At 43.5% G+C, this 19940-nt stretch overlaps 1 protein-coding gene across 8 annotated transcripts in view; it reads right to left on the bottom strand.

Annotated features, from left to right (window-relative positions):
• chd6 (chromodomain helicase DNA binding protein 6) overlaps positions 1–19940 on the bottom strand; it is a 109637-nt gene that overhangs the window by 9101 nt on the left and 80596 nt on the right. For 6 of the 8 annotated variants that reach the window (XM_035778483.2, XM_035778482.2, XM_035778475.2 and 3 more), the window contains exons 33-36: positions 16890–17108; positions 16160–16732; positions 15686–15874; positions 8574–8717 (exon numbers count right to left, since the gene is read on the bottom strand). In XM_035778483.2, coding sequence (XP_035634376.1) covers positions 8574–8717; positions 15686–15874; positions 16160–16732; positions 16890–17108 — 1125 coding nt within the window. The remainder of the gene's footprint in view (positions 1–8573; positions 8718–15685; positions 15875–16159; positions 16733–16889; positions 17109–19940) is intronic. The other 2 variants (XM_035778481.2, XM_035778484.2) reach the window with 2 other exon arrangements.

Genomic DNA, 19940 nt, shown 5'->3' with positions numbered 1-19940 from the left:
TAAAGGCCTGATTGGTGGAGTGCTGCAGAGATGGTTGCCCTTCTGGAAGGTTCTCCCACCTCCACAGAGGAACTCTGGAGCTCTGTCAGAGTAACCATCGGATTCTTGGTCACCTCCTTGATCAAGGCCCTTCTAACTCGATTGCTCAGTTTGGCTGGGCGGCCAGCTCTAGGAAGAGTCTTGGTGGTTCCAAACTTCTTCCATTTAAGAATGATGGAGGCCACTGTGTTCTTGGTCACCTTTGTCAGGATCGAGGGAAATATGAACTCAGGACATCGGGGCGGCAGCGTAGCCTAGTGGTTAGAGTGTTGGACTAGTAACCGGAAGGTTGCAAGTTCAAAACCCCGAGCTGACAAGGTACAAATCTGTCGTTCTGCCCCTGAACAGGCAGTTAACCCACTGTTCCTAGGCCGTCATTGAGAATAAGAATGTGTTCTTCACCGACTTGCCTAAGTAAAAGATAAATAAATGCTGCAGACATTTTTTGGTACCTTTCCCCAGATCTGTGCCTCAACACAATCCTGTCTCGGAGCTCTACGGACAATTGCTTCGACCTCATTGCTTGGTTTTTGCTCTGACATGCACTGTGGGACCTTATATAGACAGGTGTGTCACCAGGTGTGTCACCTCCGGCAGCCTTTCATGTCCAATCAATTGAATTTACCACAGGTGGACTCAAATCAAGTTGTAGAAACATCAAGGAAGATCCATGGAAACAGGATGCACCTGAGCTCAATATCGAGTCTCATAGCAAAGGGCCTGAATACTTATGTAAATAAATAATGTAAAAAAATGTTTAAACCTTTTTTTTTACACTTTTTCATTATGCGGTATTGTGTGTAGATTGATGAGGATTTTTATTGATTTAATCCATTTTAGAATAAGGCTCTAACATAAAATATGTAAAAAGTCATTGTGGGAGGAACACCCAACATCACATGACTGCAAGTTTACTGTGACATGGTTATTCTATTAACATTTGCGCAAAAAAGTATTTCCACTGCCATTTGTCACATAACTTCCTGAAGGCATTGTTTCACCCCTTTTCCCACATTTTGTGATACAGCCTGAATTTAAAATAGATTAAAGAGATTTTGAGATTAGAGATTATGTTGTCACTCGCCTACACGCTATACCCCATAATGTCAAAGTGCATGTATTTTTTGTATTTCATTTTTTTGCCATTTAAATGAAACAGAAAAGCTGAAATGTCTTAAGTCACTAAGTATTCAACCCCTTTGTTATGGCAAGCCTAAATAAGTTCAGCAGTAAACATTTGCTTAACAAGTCACATAATAAGTTGCATGGACTCATTCTGTGTGCAATAGTGTTTAACATGATTTCTGAATGACATGGTCCTTCTGTGGCTCAGTTGGTAGAGCATGGCGCTTGTAACGCCAGGGTAGTGGGTTCGATTCCCGGGACCACCCATACGTAGAATGTATGCACACATGACTGTAAGTCGCTTTGGATAAAAGCGTCAGCTAAATGGCATATATTATATTATTATATTATTATATTATATATTATCCTCATCTCTGTACCCCGCACATACAATTATCTTTAAGGTCCCGCAGTCAAGCAATGAATTTCAAACACAGATTCAACCAAAAAGAGCAGGGAGGTTTTCCATTGCCTCACAAAAAGGACATCTATTGGTAGATGGGTAAAACATTTGAAAAGCAGACATTAAATATCCCTTTGAGCATGGTAAAGTTATTAATTACACTTTGGATGATGTATCAATACACCCAGTCACCACAAAGATACAGGTGTTCTTCCTAACTCAGTTGCCGGAGAGGAAAGAAACCACTCAGGGATTTCACTATGAGGCAAATGGTGACTTTGAGGCTGTGGTAGGAGAAAACTGAGGATGGATGAACAACATTGTAGTTGCGCCACAATACTAACCTAAATGACAGTGAAAAGGAAGAATACAAATATTCCATAACATGCATCCTGTTTGCAACAAGGCAATAAAGTAATACTGCAAAAAATGTGCTGAATAGAAAGTGTTATGTTTGGGGCAAATCCAATACAGCACATTACGGAGTACCACTCTGCATATTTTCAAGCATATTGGTGGCTGCATCATGTTATGATTATGCCTGTAATCATTAAGGACTGGGGAGTTTCTCAAGATAAAAAATAAATGGAATGGAGCTAATCAAAGGCAAAATACAAGCAGAAAACCTGATTCGGTCTGCTTTTCATCAAACACAGATTAATTCACCGTTCAGCAGGACAATAATCTAAAACACCAGATCAATCTACTTTATTTCACCTTTATTTAACCAGGTAGGCTAGTTGAGAACAAGTTCTCATTTGCAACTGCGACCTGGCCAAGATAAAGCATAGCAGTGTGAACAGACAACACAGAGTTACACATGGAGTAAACAATTAACAAGTCAATAACACAGTAGAAAAAAAAGAGAGTCTATATACATTGTGTGCAAAAGGCATGAGGAGGTAGGCGAAGAATTACAATTTTGCACTGGAGTTGTTTACCAAGAAAACAGTGAATGTTACTGAATGGCTGAGTTACAGTTTTGACAGGACTTGAAAATCTATGGCAATCCCAGAAAATGGTTGTTTTAAAAAATGGTTTGTTTAAAGAATTTTGAAAGAATAATGGGCAAATGTTGCACAATCCAGGTGTGGAAAGATCCTAGAGACTTACATTTGTAATCGCTGCCAAAGGTGATTCTACAAAGTATTGACTTGGGTATGAATACATACATAAATGAGATATATCTGTATTTCACTTTCAATAAGTTTGCAAAAAATATGTTTTTACTTTGTCATTATGGGATACTGTGTGTAGATTGGTTAGACAAAAAAAAACAACATATTTAATACATTTTGAATTCAGGCTGCAACACAACAAAATGTAGAATGTCAAGGAGTACAGTGAAGGCAATTTATCTAATTCACATACCAAAAACATTATCCACTACTGAGGAACGTATTTTGTTTTGATGACATTTAGGAAAGTTTTCCCACAATTTTCTGTTTCCATCAGGCCTGTGGGCGATATGGCTTGAAAATCGTATCTTGATTTTTTTCAAACTTATAGGCGATTCACAATATACAGTGCATTGGGAAAGTACTCAGACCCCTTGACTTTTCCCACATTTTGTTACATTACAGCCTTATTCTAAAATGGTTTAAATACAACAAAACCCCTCATGACAAAGCGAAAAAATAATATTTTCTGAAAATGTATTATAACAAAAAACAGATACCTTATTTACAAAAGTATTCAGATCCTTTGCTATGAGACTCGAAATTGAGCTCAGGTGCATCCTGTTTCCATTGATCATCCTTGAGATGTTTCAACAACTTGATTGGCGTCCACCTGTGGTAAATTCAATTGATTGGACATGATTAGGAAAGGCACACACCTGTCCATATAAGGTCCCACAGTTGACAGTACATGTCAGAGCAAAAACCAAGCAATGAGGTAGAAATTATGTGTCCGTACAGTAGTAGAATGGCTGCTGTTTTACAGGCTCCTAACCAATTGTGCTATTGTGTATTTTATCATGTTATTTCTAACTTATTTTGTACATAATGTTTCTGCCACCATCTCTTATGACCAAAAATAGTTTCTGATAATCAGAACAGCGATTACTCACCTCGTACTGAACAAAGATTTTTGGTCTTTAATGAGTCGGACGCAAAGGATTTACTTCAGACACCGGATAAGGCCCAAATCCCAGTCATTTGTATGAAGAAGAGTCAAGAGATATAGGGGTCGTCGGTCAGCGTGCATTGTAAGAATCAGAGTGGGTAACCCGCCTCTAATGTCAGTCCTATTAGCCAACGTGCAATCATTGGATAATAAACTGGATGAGCTCCGATCAAGACTATCCTAACAACGGGACATTCAAAACGGTAATATCTTATGCTTCACCGATTCGTGGCTGAATGACGACATGCCCCGCTCCTCCGCTCTCTCCACTGGCTTCCAGTTGAAGCTCGCATCCGCTACAAGACCATGGTGCTTGCCTACGGAGCTGTGAGGGGAACGGCACCTCAGTACCTCCAGGCTCTGATCAGGCCCTACACCCAAACAAGGGCACTGCATTCATCCACCTCTGGCCTGCTCGCCTCCCTACCACTGAGGAAGTACAGTTCCCGCTCAGCCCAGTCAAAACTGTTCGCTGCTCTGGCTCCCCAATGGTGGAACACACTCCCTCACGACGCCAGGACAGCGGAGTCAATCACCACCTTCCGGAGACACCTGAAACCCCACCTCTTTAAGGAATACCTAGGATAGGATAAAGTAATCCTTCTCACCCCCCTTAAAATATTTAGATGCACTATTGTAAAGTGGCTGTTCCACTGGATGTCATAAGGTGAATGCACCAATTTGTAAGTCGCTCTGGATAAGAGCGTCTGCTAAATGACTTAAATGTAAATGTAAATGTAATGCTTGCTGGGTTTTCCGTGCATTGGCAAGATAGAGTAGCTGCCTCCGGTAAGACAAGGGGTGGCGGTCTGTGTATATTTGACAATAACAGTTGGTGCACGAAATCTAATATTAATGAAGTCTCTATGTTTTGCTCGCCTGAGGTAAAGTATCTCATGATAAGCTGTAGACCACAATAATTATCAAGAGCGTTTTGAACTATATTTTTCATAGCTGTCTATTGACCACCACAAACCGATGCTGACACTAAGACAGCACTCAACTAGCTGTATATGGCCATAAGAAAACAAGTAAATGCTCATCCAGAGGAGGCGCTCCTCGTGGCTGGGGACTTTAATGCTGGGAAACAAAATAATTTTACCTAATTTCTACCAGCATGTTACATCTGCAACCAGAGGGGGGGGCTACCTTTACTCCACACAGAGATGCGTACAAACTCGCCCTCCATTTGGCAGATCTGACAATAATTCTATCCTCATGATTCCTGCTCACAAGAAAAAACTAAAAGCAGGAAGTACCAGTGACTCGCGCAATACAGCAGTGGTCAGATGACACAGATGCTAAGCTACAGGACTGTTTTACTAGCACAGACTGGAATATGTTTTGGAATTCTTCCAATGGCATTGAGGAGTACACCACATCAGTCACTGGCTTCATCAATAAGTGCATCGATGACATCGTCCCCACAGTGACTCTAAGTACATAGCCCAACCAGAAGCCATGGATTACAAACTTGCATGGCTTGCAAACTATTACGGACTGCAAGGGAAAGCACAGCCGTGAGCTGCCTAGTGACACGAGCCTACCAGACGAGCTAAATTACTTCTATTCGCGTTTCGAGGCAAGCAACACTGAAGCATGCATGAGAGCACCAGCTGTTCCGGATGACTGTGTGATCACGCTCTCCGTAGCCGATCTGAGTAAGACCTTTAAACAGGTAAACTTTCAAGGCTGCAGGGCCAGACAAATTATCAGGACGTGTACTCCGAGCATGCGCTGACCAGCTGGCAAGTGGCTTCACTGATATTTTTAACCTGTCCCTGACCGAGTCTGTAATACCAACATGTTTCAAGCAGATCACCATAGTCCCTGTGCCAAAGAACACCAAGGTAACCGGCCTAAATGACTACCAACCCGTAGCACTCACGTCTGTATTCATTAAGTGCTTTGAATGGCTGGTAATGACTCACATCAACACCATTAGAAACCCTAGACTCACTCCAATTTGCACACAGCCCCAACATATGCAATCTCTATTGCACTTCCCACCGCCCTTTTCCCACCTGCACTAAAGCAACACCTACGTGAGAATACTATTCATTGGCTACAGCTCAGCGTTTAACACCATAGTGCCCTTAAAGTTCATCACTAAGCTAAGGACCCTGGGAATAAACACCCTCTGCAACAGGATCCTACACTTCCTGACAGGCCGCCCCCAGGTGGTAAGGGTAGGTAACAACATCTGCCACGCTGATCCTCAACACGGGGGCCCCTCAGAGGTGCGTGCTCAGTCCCCCGCCTGTACTCCCTGTTCACCCATGACTGCATGGCCAAGCATGACTCCAACACCATCATTAAGTTTGCAGACGACACAACAGTGGTAGGCCTGATCACAGACAATGATGAGACAGCTTATAGGGAGGAGGTCAGAGACCTGGCAGTGTGGTACAAGAATAACAACCTCTCCCTCACTGTGAACAAGACAAAGGAGATGATCGTGGACAACAGGAAAAGGGTGGCCGAGCATGCCCCCATGCTGTAGTGGAGCAGGTTGAGCGCTTCAAGTTCATTGGTGTCCATATCCCCAACGAACTTTCATGGTCCAAAACACACCAAGACAGTCGTGAAGAGGGTACGACAAAGCCTATTCCCCCTCAGGAGACAGAAAATATAAAGTTCTACAGCTGCACCATCAAGAGCATCCTGAGTGGTTGCATTATCGCCTGGTATGGCAACTGCTCGGCCTCCGACCGCAAGGCACTGCTACCGCACGGCAAGCAGTACCGGAGCTCCAAGTCTAGGTCCAAAAGGTTCTTAACAGCTATTATCCCCAAGCCATAAGACTCAAGAACAGATAAAAAATTATGGCTAGCCCGACTATTTGCATTAACCCCCCCTACAACTCCCGTACGGGCTCGGGAGAGACGAAGGTTGAAAGTCATGCGTCCTCCGATACACAACCCGCACTGCTTCTTATCACAGCGCCATCCAACCCGGAAGCCAGCCGCACCAATGTGTCGAAGGAAACACCGTGCACCTGGCAACCTTGGTTAGCGCGCACTGCGCCCAGCCCGCCACAGGAGTCGCTGGTGCGCGATGAGACAAGGATTTCCCTACCGGCCAAACCCTCCCTAACCCGGGTGACGCTAGGCCAATTGTGCGTCGCCCCACAGACCTCCCGGTCGCGGCCGGTTACGACAGAGCCTGGGCGCGAACTCAAGAGTCTTAACCACTGCGCCACCCGGGAGGCCACAAATACAATTATTTGACTTGATTTAGAGCTCCGAGATAGGATTGTTTCGAGGCACAGATCTGGAGAAGGGTACCAAAACAATGCAGGAGTAGCTTTGGGACAAGTATCTGAATGTCCTTGAGTGGCCCAGGCCAGAGACTGGACTTCAACCCGATCAAGCATCTCTGGAGACCTGAAAATAGCGACGCTCCCCATCCAATCTGACAAGAGTTTAAGAGGTTCTGCAGAAAGGAACGGGAGAAACTCCCCAAATACAGGTGTGCCAAGCTTGCAGCATCATATACCCATTAGACTTGAGGCTGTAATTGCTGAAAAAGGTGCATCAACAAAGTAGTGAGTAAATGGTTTGAATAATTATGTAAATGTGATCCGTTTATTATTTTGAATTAATCTGCATAAATGTCTAAAAACCTGTTTTATCTTTGTCATTATGGGGTATTTATATATTTAAAAAAAATCATTTTTGAATAATTATTAAAATCCAATCAAAGTAACAAATTGTGGAAAATGTCAAGGGGTCTCAATACTTTCCGAATGCACCATCTTGATTTGTGCAAAGCTGTCATCAAGGCAAAAGGGTGGCTACTTTGAAGAATCCAAAATATAAATATATTTAGATTTGTTTAACACTTTTTTGGCTACTACATGATTCCATGTGTTATCTAATAGGTCTGATGTCTTTCACTATTATTCTACAATGTAGAAAATAGTAAAAATAAAGAAACTCTTGAATGAGTAGATGTCCAAACTTTTGACTGGTACTGTATACTTCCATAAAGTTTTTCCTAGCACTAACTGCGTAGCCCAAACTGTTTGGGCGCTATAGACGCTCTAGCTGTCACCTTTCACTGCAAATGTAGAATTGCGACATTGGCAGGTGCCGATGTAAAAAATAACAGATCACTCTAGCTTTAACTTTCATTATGCTAATTATATTTTCGCGGGGGAGCAGACGGACTCTAGGAGGTTAACCTACTTTTCTGCAATAATTACTGATCTGGCTTTCAAGTATGTCTATAAAAATGTATTTTTTTCAGAACCATGCACATCCACTAATAATGACCAACTTCTGGTAGTCGGCATTATAGAAAATTAACACAGGTCTCATGAACAATCTCTCAAGCACAAGCCCACATGCTTGTGAGTAGGCAGCTAATCTTTAAATTTAAAGCCAACTTGGATCTATTTGCTTGTTAACAAAGGTAGAACAGTGGAACTGTTATGAATCCTGTCGGTCTGCAACTGTTTGAACAACATGGCCTGTTCACTTAGTTTAGATGTTGAAATCAAGTGGCTAAAATGCTGCTAGCAGTGCGTGGTACCGCAATGCTGCGCGCGACAGAAACTGAGCATTAATATTCCAGTCATGTTCACTGATACTCCCATTTTTATTAGGGTCTGCTCTGTTCTGGGAGTTGAGACATAAAAAGGGTATCGTTAGAAGGGGAATTAACCGATTCTGTTGGAAGTTGAACAGTGCACACAGCACAGGAGCAAAAGAAAGGAGACCAAAAAGACATTGGAACATTGCGCTAAAACACAAGTTTTTGTTATCCGACAGGTACTTTACTCTCATATGGTTGAATGGAAACATGATTCATGTCAGTGATGTTAAGTGTGCTCGTGCATCAGTGTTGGTGTGTGGTTGTGTGTCAAAAAGGTTACCCTGCGGCCAGTGCTTCTGTGGACCACGGGCACCCTCTCCTCCCCTGTTAGGGAGTTGACGTCCAGCTTGGTGGGGTCTTTGCAGCGATGTCTCCGCTGTTTGGGCCGCTCCACAAAGCTGTGCAACATCGCTGCGCCAGGAGACTGAAACCCCAGATTTGGCAAGGTCAGCACACTACAACATCACCTGTCATCACGTGGTTGGAGAGTTACTTATCCAATAGAATTCAAGAGTATTCGTCAATGAAAGCTTCTCTAACATCAGATATGTACAGTGCAGTATCCCTCAGGGCAGTTTCCTTGTGCAGCTACTTTTCTCTATTTTTACAAATGATTTGCCATTTGTCTTACAAGAAGCTAAAATGACTATATATGCTGACAATTGCACACTACAGTTGTGGCCAAAAGTTGAGAATGACAAATATTAATTTCCACAAAGTTTGCTGCTTTCAGTGTCTTTAGATATTTATGTCAGATGTACTATGGCCTACTGAAGTATAATTACAAGCATTTCATAAGTGTCAAAGGCTTTTATTGACAATTACAGGAAGTTGATGCAAAGAGTCAATATTTGCAGTGTTGACCCTTCTTTTTCAAGACCTCTGCAATCTGCCCTGGCATGCTGTCAATTAACTTCTGGGCCACATCCTGACTGATGGCAGCCCATTCTTGCATAATCAATGCTTGGAGTTTGTCAGAATTTGTGGGGTTTTGTTTGTCTACCCGCCTCTTGAGGATTGACCACAAGTTGTCAATGGGATTAAGGTCTGGGGAGTTTCCTGGCCATGGACCCAAAATATCGATGTTTTGTTCCCCGAGCCACTTAGTTATCACATTTGCCTTATAGTAAGGTGCTCCATCATGCTAGAAAAGGTATCGTTCGTCACCAAACTGTTCCTGGATGGTTGGGAGAAGTTGTTCTCAGAGGATGTGTTGGTACCATTCTTTATTCATGGCTGTGTTCGAAGGCAACATTGTGAGTGAGCCCACTCCCTTGGCTGAGAAGCAACCCCACACATGAATGGTCTCAGGATGCTTTACTGTTGGCATGACACAGAACTGATGGTAGCGCTCACCTTGTCTTCTCCGGACAAGCTTTCTTCCAGATGCCCCAAACAATCAGAAAGGGGATTCATCAGAGAATTACTTTACCCCCGTCCTCAGCAGTCCAATCCCTGTACCTTTTGCAGAATATCAGTCTGTCCCTGATGTTTTTCCTGGAGAGAAGTGGCTTCTTTGCTGCCCTTCCTGACACCAGGCCATCCTCAAAGTCTTCACCTCACTGTGCGTGCAGATGCACTCACACCTGCCTGCTGCCATTCCTGAGCAAGCTCTGTACTGGTGGTGCCCCGATCCCGCAGCTGAATCAACTTTAGGAGACGGTCCTGGCGCTTGCTGGACTTTCTTGGGCGCCCTGAAGCATTCTTCACAACAATTGAACCGCTCTCGTTGAAGTTCTCGATGATCCGATAAATGGTTGATTTAGGTGCAATCTTACTGGCAGCAATATCCTTGCCTGTGAAGCCCTTTTTGTGCAAAGCAATGATGACGGCACGTGTTTCCTTGCAGGTAACCATGGTTGACAGAGGAAGAACAATGATTCAAGCACCACGCTCCTTTTGAAGCATCCAGTCTGTTATTCGAACTCAATCAGCATGACAGAGTGATCTCCAGCCTTGTCCTCGTCAACATTCACACCTGTGTTAACGAGAGAATCACTGTCAGCTGGTCCTTTGTGGCTGAAATGCAGTGGAAATGTTTTTTTTTTTTTTTGGGGGGGGGGGGGATTCAGTACATTTTGCATGGCAAAGAGGGATTTGCAATTAATTGCAATTCATCTGATCACTCTTCATAACATTCTGGAGTATATGCAAATTGCCATCATACAAACTGAGGCAGCAGACTTTGTGAAAATGTATATTTGTGTCATTCTCAAAACCTTTGGCCACGACTGTACACATCAGCACCTGCAGCCAGTGAGCTCCCTGAGACTCTTAGCAAGGAGTTACAGTCAGTGTCAAAATGGGCAATTAACAATACATTGGTCTTAAGTGCATAAAATCAAAAGCATTGTATTTGGTTCAAAGCATACTTAGACCTAAACCTCAACTGAAGTTGTGCATTAATTGTGTGACCATTGAACAAGATGAACTCCTAGGAGCAACACTGGATGGTCAGTTGTCATGTTCAAGTCATATTGACAAAGTTGTTGTGAAGATGGGGAGATTTAAGTTGTTATACAAATATATGTTCTTTTGTACTAGTGGTTGAGGCTTTTATCTGGTCTCATTTTGATTAACTGTCCGGTAATATGGTCAGGTGCAGCAAAGAAAACCCTGGTATAGCTGCAGTTGCCTCAAAACAAAGCAGCACTCCTTGCCCTTAACTGCACACACACAGAACCAACATCAACAAAATGCATGATAGTCTTTCATGGTTGAGGGGAAATCGACTACTTCTCTTCTAGTCTTGAATAAGAAACATGTGTTTTAAATGCCCTCCCACTTGTATAATCTAGCAAACTCTTCAAACAGACATACATAATCCACCAAACACGCCATTAAAGGTTGCAAGATCAAATCCCTGAGCTGACAAGGTAAAAATCTGTCGTTCTGCCCCTGAACAAGGCAGTTAACCAACTGTTCCTAGGCCGTCATTGAAAATAAGAATTTGTTCTAAACTGACTTTAAATTTAAAAAAAGGTTAAAAAAAAATAAAATGATAACCAAACCAAAAACAGATTTAATGCATTTCAGTTATATATAGCGCCATGTCATCGTGGAATGCTCTGGTACCGGAGGTTACCCAGGCAAAAGTAAAAAGTTTGGCTTAAAAGAAAAACAGATACAAAACAAAAACATAGTATCACAGCGCCCCTCTTTCTAAAGATCGAATTTAACTATACTGAACAAAAATATGAACGCAACATGCAACAATTATATATTTTTTTACTGAGTTACAGTACACAAGGAAATCAGTCAAAAGAAATATAAAATTAGAGACTAATGAATGTATTTATTTATCTGTTATTTTACCAGGTAAGTTGACTGAGAACACGTTCTCATTTGCAGCAACGACCTAGGGAATAGTTACAGGGGAGAGCAGGGGGATTAATGAGCCAATTATAAACTGGGGATTATTAGGTGACCGAGTTAGTTTGAGGGCCAGATTGGGAATTTAGTCAGGACACCGGGGTTAACACCCCTACTCTTACGATAAGTGCCATGGGATCTTTTAATGACCTGAGTCAGGACACCCGTTTAACATCCCATCCAAAAGACAGCACCCTACACAGGGCAGTGTCCCTGGGGCATTGGGATATAATTTTTTTAGACCAGAGGGAAGAGTGCCTCCTACTGGCCCTCCAACACCACTTCCAGCAGCATCTGGTCTCCCATCCAGGAACTGACCAGGACCAACCCCGCTTAGCTTCAGAAGCAAGCCAGCAGTGGTATGCAGGGTGGTATGCTGCTGGCTAATCTATGGGCCTTGGCGGTCATAAGCCCACCGACTTGGCCCCCCCTCCTCAGACGATTCACTGTTCCCAGCACAAGGTGCAACTGTGTAATTACCATGCTGTTTTATCAGCTTCTTGATATTCCACACCTGATGGATGGATTATCTTGGCAAAGGAGAAATTCTCACTAACAGGGCTATAAACAAATTTGTGCACATCATTTGAGAAAAATAAGCTTTTTGTGTATATGGACAATTTCTGGGACTTTTTATTTCAGGTCATGAAACTTGGGACCAACACTTTCCATGTTGCGTTTATATTTTTGGTCAGTGTATATAAACTACATGACCAAATGTGGACTTCTGCTCGTTGAACATCTCATTCCAAAATCATAGGCATTAATATGGAGGTGGTCTCCCATTTGCTGCTATAACAGCCTCCACTCTTCTGGGAAGACTTTCCACTAGACGTTGGAATATTGTTGCTGGGACTTGCTTCCATTCTGCCACAAGAGCATTAGTGAGATCAGGCACTGATGTTGGACGATTAGGCCTGGTTCGCAGTCGGCGTTCCAATTCATCCCAAAGGCATTCGATGCTGTCGAGGTCAGGGCTCTGTGCAGACCAGTGAAGTTCTTCCACACCGATCTCGACCATTTCTGTATGGACTTCGCTTTGTGTACAGGGGCATTGTCATGCTGAAACAGGAACGGGCCTTCCTCAAACTGTTGCCACAAAGTTAGAAGCACAGAATCATCTAGAATGTCATTGTATGCTGTAGAGTTAAGATTTCCCTTCACATTTACATTTTTACATTTAAGTCATTTAGCAGACGCTCTTATCCAGAGCGACTTACAAATTGGTGCATACACCTTATGACAACCAGTGGAACTAAGGGTCCTAGCCATTATTCCTCCTCCACCAAACTTTAGTTGGCACTATGCATTGGGGCAGGTAGAGATCTCCTGGCATCCGCCAAATCCAGATTTGTCCGCTGGAGTGTCAGATGGTGAAGCGTGATTCATCACTCCAGAGAACGCGTTCCCAATGCTCCAGAGTCCAATGGCGGCGAGCTTTACACCACTCCAGCAGACGCTTGGCATTGCGCATGGTGAACTTCGGCTTATGTGCGGCTGGAAACTCATTTCATGAAGCTCCGGACAAACAGTTTGTGTGCTGATGTTGCTTCCAGAGGCAGTTTGGAACTCAGTAGTAAGTGTTGCAACCAAGAATATACAATTTTTACGCACTACGCGTTTCAGCGGTCCCGTTCAGTGAGCTTGTGTGGCCTTCCACTTCGCGGCTGAGCAGTTGTTGCTCTTAGATGTTTCCACGTCACAATAACAGCACTTACAGTTGACCGGGGCAGCTCCAGCAAGGCAGAAATATGACAAACTGACCTATGACGGTGCCACGTTGAAAACCACAGAGTTTTTCCAATAATAGCCGATTTCGCTAATTTGAAGAGGTGTTCACATACTTGTGTGTGTGATGATACACACACACAAAGTTATAGTTTCAACCATGTAGAAAATAGTAAAAATAAAGAAAAACCCTTGAACCCTTCAAACTTTTGACTGGTACTGTACATACATAGTGCCTTCGGAAAGTATTCACACCCCTCGACTTTTCCACATTTTGTTATGTTACAGCCTCCTAAAATTGGTAAAAATATATATATTTTTTTTACACACAATACCCCATTATGACAAAGCAAAAACAGGTTTTTAGAATTGGTGCAAATGTATTACTAATTTAAAAAAATGACCCTTTACTCAGTACTTTGTTGAAGTAGCCTTGAATCTTCTCAGGCATGACGCTCCAAGCTTGGCGCACCTGTATTTGGAGTTTCTCCCATTTTTCTCTGCAGATCCTCAAGCTCTGTCAGGTTGAATGGGGAGCGTCGCTGCACAGCTATTTTCAGGTCTCTCCAGAGATGCTTGATCGGGTTGAAGTCCGGGCTCTGGCTGGGCCACTCAATGACATTCAAAGACTTGTCCCGAAGCCACGCCGACGTTGTCTTTGTTGTGTGCTTAGGGTTGTTATCCTGTTGGAAGGTGAACCCTTGCCCCAGTGTGGAGGTCCTGAGCACTCTGGAACAGGTTTTCATCAAGGATCTCGCTGTACTTTGCTCTGTTCATCTTTTCTTCGATCCTGACTAGTCTCCCAGTCCCTGTAGCTTAAAAACATCCCCACAGCATGATGCTGCCACCACCATGCTTCACTGATGGTGCCAGGTTTCCTCCAGATGTGACATTTGGCATTCAGACCAGAGTCCTTTAGGTGCCTTTTGGAAAACTCCAAGTGGGCTGTCATGTGCCTTTTACTGAGGAGTGACTTCTGTCTGGACACTAACATAAAGGCCTGATTGGTGGAGTGCTGCGGAAATGGTTGTCCTTCTGGAAGGTTCTCCCATCTCCACAGAGGAACTCCAGAGCTCTGTCAGAGTAACCATCGGATTCTTGGACACCTCCCTGACCAAGGCCCTTCTCCCCCATTTACTCTGTTTGGCCGGGTGGCCAGCTCTAGGAGTATTGGTGGTTCAAAACTTCTTCAATGTAAGAATGATGGAGGCCATTGTGTTCTTGGGGATCTTCAATGCTGTCAAAATGTTTTGGTACCCTTCCCCAGATCTGTGGCTCGACACAATACTGTCTCGGAGCTCTTACGTACAATTCCTTTGAACTCAAGGCTTGGTTTTTGCTCTGACATGTCCTGTGAACTGTGGGACCTTCATATAGACAGGTGTGTGCCTTTCCAAATCACGTCTAATCAATTGAATTTACCACAGATGGACTCCAATCAAGTTGTAGAAACAGCTCAAGGATAATCTATGGAAACAGGATTCCCCTAAGCACAATATCAAGTCACATAGCAAAGGGTCTGAATACTTATGTAATACATTTTTTATTTTATTTAACTAGGCAAGTCAGTTAAGAACCAATTCTTATTTAGAATGACGGCCTACCCCAGCCAAACCCGGACGACGCTGGGCCAATTGTGCGTAGCCCTATAGGACTCCCAATCACAGCCAGTTGTGATACAGCCTGGAATCGAACCAGGGTCTGTAGTGATGCCTCTAGCAGTGCCTTAGACCGCTGCACCACTCGGGAGCCCTAAATAAAAGTGTTTGCTATTTTTTATAATTTAGGAAAAAATATATATTTTCACTATGGGGTATTGTGTGTATATTGAGGAGTAAAAAAATTATAATTTAATCAATTTTAGAATAAGGCTGTAAAATGTGGAAAAAGGGAAGGGGTCTGAATATTGTCCGAATGCATTGTATAACTCTTATTTAATTCAAATTTAAAATAAATTGGTTTTAAATGTAATATCTTATGTTGTTCTTGTCTATTACTATTCTGCACTTTCTCATCTATTTGTATGTTTTATGTGGACCCCAGGAAGAGTAGCTGCTGCATGTGCTGTAGCTAATAGGGTTCCTAATAAACTAAACCAAGCAATATTCTCTTACTATAAAACCTAGCGGCTGGTGAGTTGAACCCTCTTTAACATGAACTTTCTCACAATTTCAGAAAACATATGGGTTCCCTCCACCTGCTTATTCTCTCTTTGATTCCAGGAATCCTCCAACGGAGAGGGAATCGTCCAACTTGGATTTCTGGTTTCTGTTTTGACAATGATCAACTCACCGGTGCAAAAGTGGGCAGTTCCATGTTGTAGTTAGGATTCTGCCGTAGCCATTCCATCAGGCCCTTGTTGGCAGCCTCTCTGTCGATGGCCACCACCTCTGGCTGGGTGGGTGTGGAGGGTCCCGGGGGGCACTCCGGTGGGGAGGAGGTGGACGACACCGCAGAATGGCTGATGACTTCTATCCTACCCTGTAGAGAAAAAAATGAGAGATAACTCATAATCAGATGTCCTTGATTCACCACTCAAATCTAGTATGAAGCTCTAGAGACACAACCTTGCATACCAATGCACATGAATTGCCTCCTCCAAGCACGAAACCACAAGAGTCAACTTTATTGTCCTTCCCCCTGAGCTTGGTAGGGGGAATAGGTCCACACTAATTATCATCAAAACCAGGAGGGGCAGAAAACTAGTACCGTTAAGCTGTCATTTTTGCTGTTCACAAAACCAAAAGAACTTCTGACTTTGCAAACCTGTTGTTCCGGCACGTGCATTCCTCTGCTCTTGACAAACCCCATGTCGACAGCCTCCACGTTTCTCCGTCTGCCTCGCCTTCGGCGCATGAAGGCATCGTCGCGCCTCAGGTTGCCATTGACGATTTGGCCGGTGACGGGGTGGATGAGACCTGCCTGCAGGATCCCGGCCATGTCTACTCCCACCGAGCCCTGCATGGCACTCTGAATGACACTCTGCATGGCACCCATGGCTGGCAGTTTGTGGGAACTAGGGTGGACCTGGTGGCTCATGTGGTCTACAGTGGCTGCAACTTCGCCCCCAATGCCCAGATCCCCGGCCTTGGAGAGGTCCATGGCCGCCTCCTGCCAGCCGTTGAGCAGCAGCGCCCCGCCTCGGTGCGGCACCGTTAGGGGCATCTTCTCCCCTGAGTGGCACTGCTTGCTGAGCACCACGCCCTCGTACTCAAACGACCGCCTACCCCGCTTTAGTTCGGGCAGATAGGGCGGCGCCACCAGCCTCTCCTGCAAGAGAGGCAAGGATGTCAACCTCCAGCCTCCTGGGCTGCATTCTCCGGCACCTCTTTGCTTGTACTGAACGGCATGGAAATGGAAGAACAATGGAAGAATATTAACGAGTACTGACAATAGAAAGGTGAATATCCACAAAAACATGAAAGAAGATTTTCCACAACAATGGTTATGAATTATGATGTGAGAAAGGGACAAAGCATGAACATGGGATAGTCACCTTGGGCAGGCGGGTGACAGAAGGGGCTGGGATGTTGAAGTTAAGGTTCTGGGATGGCTGTACCCTGGTTGAGATGAAGCCAGCCCTCTGGTGCACACTGTTGGGCACACAGGTGTTTGCCAGAGAGCTGGGAGAGTCATACTGCTGGCTGGACGAGGGCCACTTCCCCTTCAAGATGGCGTGACATATACTGTCCAGGCGGTTGATGATCACCCGGTCCTGCAAGGCAAAGTTGCACAAAAAAGCCCCATGTCTCATTCCCCTGGTTCCCAGTATATGGCACACACACACACACACACACACACACACACACACACACACACACACACACACACACACACACACACACACACACACACACACACACACACACACACACACACACACACACACACACACACACACACACACACACACACACACACAAGCCCTCTTCTCCCTCCCTCAGGAGGCTGAAAAGATTGGGCAGGGCCCTCAGAAAAATCTACAGCTGCACCATTGAGAGCATCTTGACTGGCTGCATCATCACTTGTTACAGAAACAACAAGGTACCTGATCGCAAGTTGCTACAGACGGTGGTGAGTACTGCCCACGGCATGCAATACTGTTGCACCAAGTCTGGAACCTGAACTGCCTCTAGCCCCAAGCCAAAAGACTGCTAAATAGCCAATAGAATGGCTACCTGCACTAACCCTTTTTTGCAATAACTTAGCACACTCACCGGACTCCACACACACACACTGCTGCTACAGTCTATTATCTAGCCTGAAGCTAAGTTACTTTAACCCTAGCAGCATGTACATCACAGGGTTTCCATTAGGAAAGTGTGACCGGGAAGATATTAATTTTACCGTCCATTTGAGAAATTTTGCATACCCATATTGCATTGGGTGCATAACCCATTGTGCTCAGATTTACAGAAATCACATTTAGATTATGGTAATGCATATTAACAGAACATGCAACTCATGTAATGAAGGAGTCAGTAAAGCATAATTTTCAAACATTTGCCAAAATGCAATTCGCAGGAAAACACCATTCTAAACAGCGCAACTGATAGTGGTTCCATATGTGACAGAGATGAGAACTTAGAAAGAGGGGGAATCTAAAGATGCAACCACTAGGATGGGTTGCTATTTTGACTAGGATTGTGCCTTTGGCTTCTGGACAACGCAAAAAAGTTACTATGAAAACCAAATCGAACAGGAACAAAATGGCATAGTGGCAGGTCCAATAGGGAAGAAAAGAAAATACATTTGTGAAAATTATATAATTACTACATTTTATAAATAAAATAATTCCAAACACTTCAAAAGAAAGAATAACTTCGTGACAGAGGAATCAGGAACATTAGCTTCTTTTAAAAATGAGATATGGCTGGTTTCAAATCACAAACTTGTAGGACTATGCCTATTTGGGAAGCCAGCAATTTGGGCAACACACATTGCAATAGGCAGCCCTAAAATTTCCCGGTTTCTGTAATGCCCCCTAAAAAAACATGCCTTGCGGACAAAGTGCCCATTGTTCCCTCTCACTTAAATGGCTCTTTCAGATATCTCAATTCTTATTAGCAAATGCCCGTCACGTGATTGGTTCCTTCTCACAGGCGTAGTAGCTCTGAAGTAGAATCGAATTCCCGAGGTGCTTATTGAAGATGTTAAAAGAATTGTCCACATGTACTTTTCATTACCTAACAAGATGAGTAGGCCTAACAAACAGCAAAACCACTATGTCAATCTACTATCCCCCATAGTACAAACGTTGACCTATTCTATTGGTCAGCTTGTCCGTCTGTGCGAGAAATAAATATTCCAAACATACTCTGGGACAGTTGTGGAACACTATAGATCCCAAATTAATACAACCACTGTACATCGAAAAACCTTTTAAAAGCAATGAGGCTGATGCAACAGATCAGAAAGTTAAGCTTAAAATGTTGATAAAACTATTAGGCTATTTCTTCACATTATAAGAGCAGCAATGCATACGGCAGAATAGCTACTGTTTTTTGGTTTTCAAATCAATTTCAATCGGCTATTTTGGTTAATGGCCTTGGTGCCCTATTAGATGGCCTTGGTGCCCGGGCAAATAGGGCACCTCTTGAAGGCCAAATGGCCTTGACCCTAAAACCACGAAATTCCAAGCCGGTCACAATAGGTTTAGCTGATTATTGAGTTGCGGCTTTCAGTGGAAAGCACCTAAAATATGGGTGAAGATAATGTGTCTTGAGTATAATTTAAAATCTTTCCTTTTTGTGCTATGTTGCTCTGTCTGCATGCTACGTCTTGCTTGTCCTACAGTATGTTGCTCTGCGTGTGCTCACTGCTCTTGTCTGTATTGTTATTGTAATTGTTTTTAATAACCTGCTCAGGGACTGCAGTTGAAAATAAGCCGGCTGGCTAAAACCGGCTCTGTTACTGAAATGTTGATTAATGTGCAATGTCCCTGTAGAAATAAAAAATAAAATAAACTCAGAAACAAGAAGCAGAGGGGTGCGTGGCGAAGATATAGGAGAGTCTGTCTCCGAATGGCTACGCTGTCTTCCGCCAATTCTTGCGCATTCATTGTGTGAATTGTTTACCCTTTGATCATAAAAAAAAATACAAAAATCCCGATTACATACAGTATGTAACCAAGAGTAAACGTACTGCTCATCTCTTGTAAACGTACTGCTCATCTCTTGTAAACGTACTGCTCATCTCTCGTAAACGTACTGCTCATCTCTCATCTTTGAGCATGGTGAAGTTATTAATTACACTTTGGATGGTGTATAATACACCCAGTCACTATAAAAGATACAGGCGTCCTTCCTAACTCAGTTGCCAGAGGAAGGAAACCGCTCAGGGATTTCACCATGAGGTCAATTGTGATTTTAAAACAGTTACAGTTTAATGGCTGTGATAGGAGAAAACTGAGGAGGTATCAACACCATTGTAGTTACGCCACAATACTAACCTAATCAACAGAGTGAAAAGGAAGCCTGTACAGAATACAAATATTCCAAAACATGCATCTAGAGTAATATTACAAAAAACATGGCAAAGAAATTAA

This window comes from Oncorhynchus keta, chromosome 10 (genome assembly GCF_023373465.1).
Source record: "Oncorhynchus keta strain PuntledgeMale-10-30-2019 chromosome 10, Oket_V2, whole genome shotgun sequence".
In the NCBI taxonomy this organism is placed as follows: domain Eukaryota; kingdom Metazoa; phylum Chordata; class Actinopteri; order Salmoniformes; family Salmonidae; genus Oncorhynchus; species Oncorhynchus keta.
The sequence above is the reverse complement of the archived record's forward strand: the minus strand, read 5'-3'. Positions and strand labels throughout refer to the sequence as shown.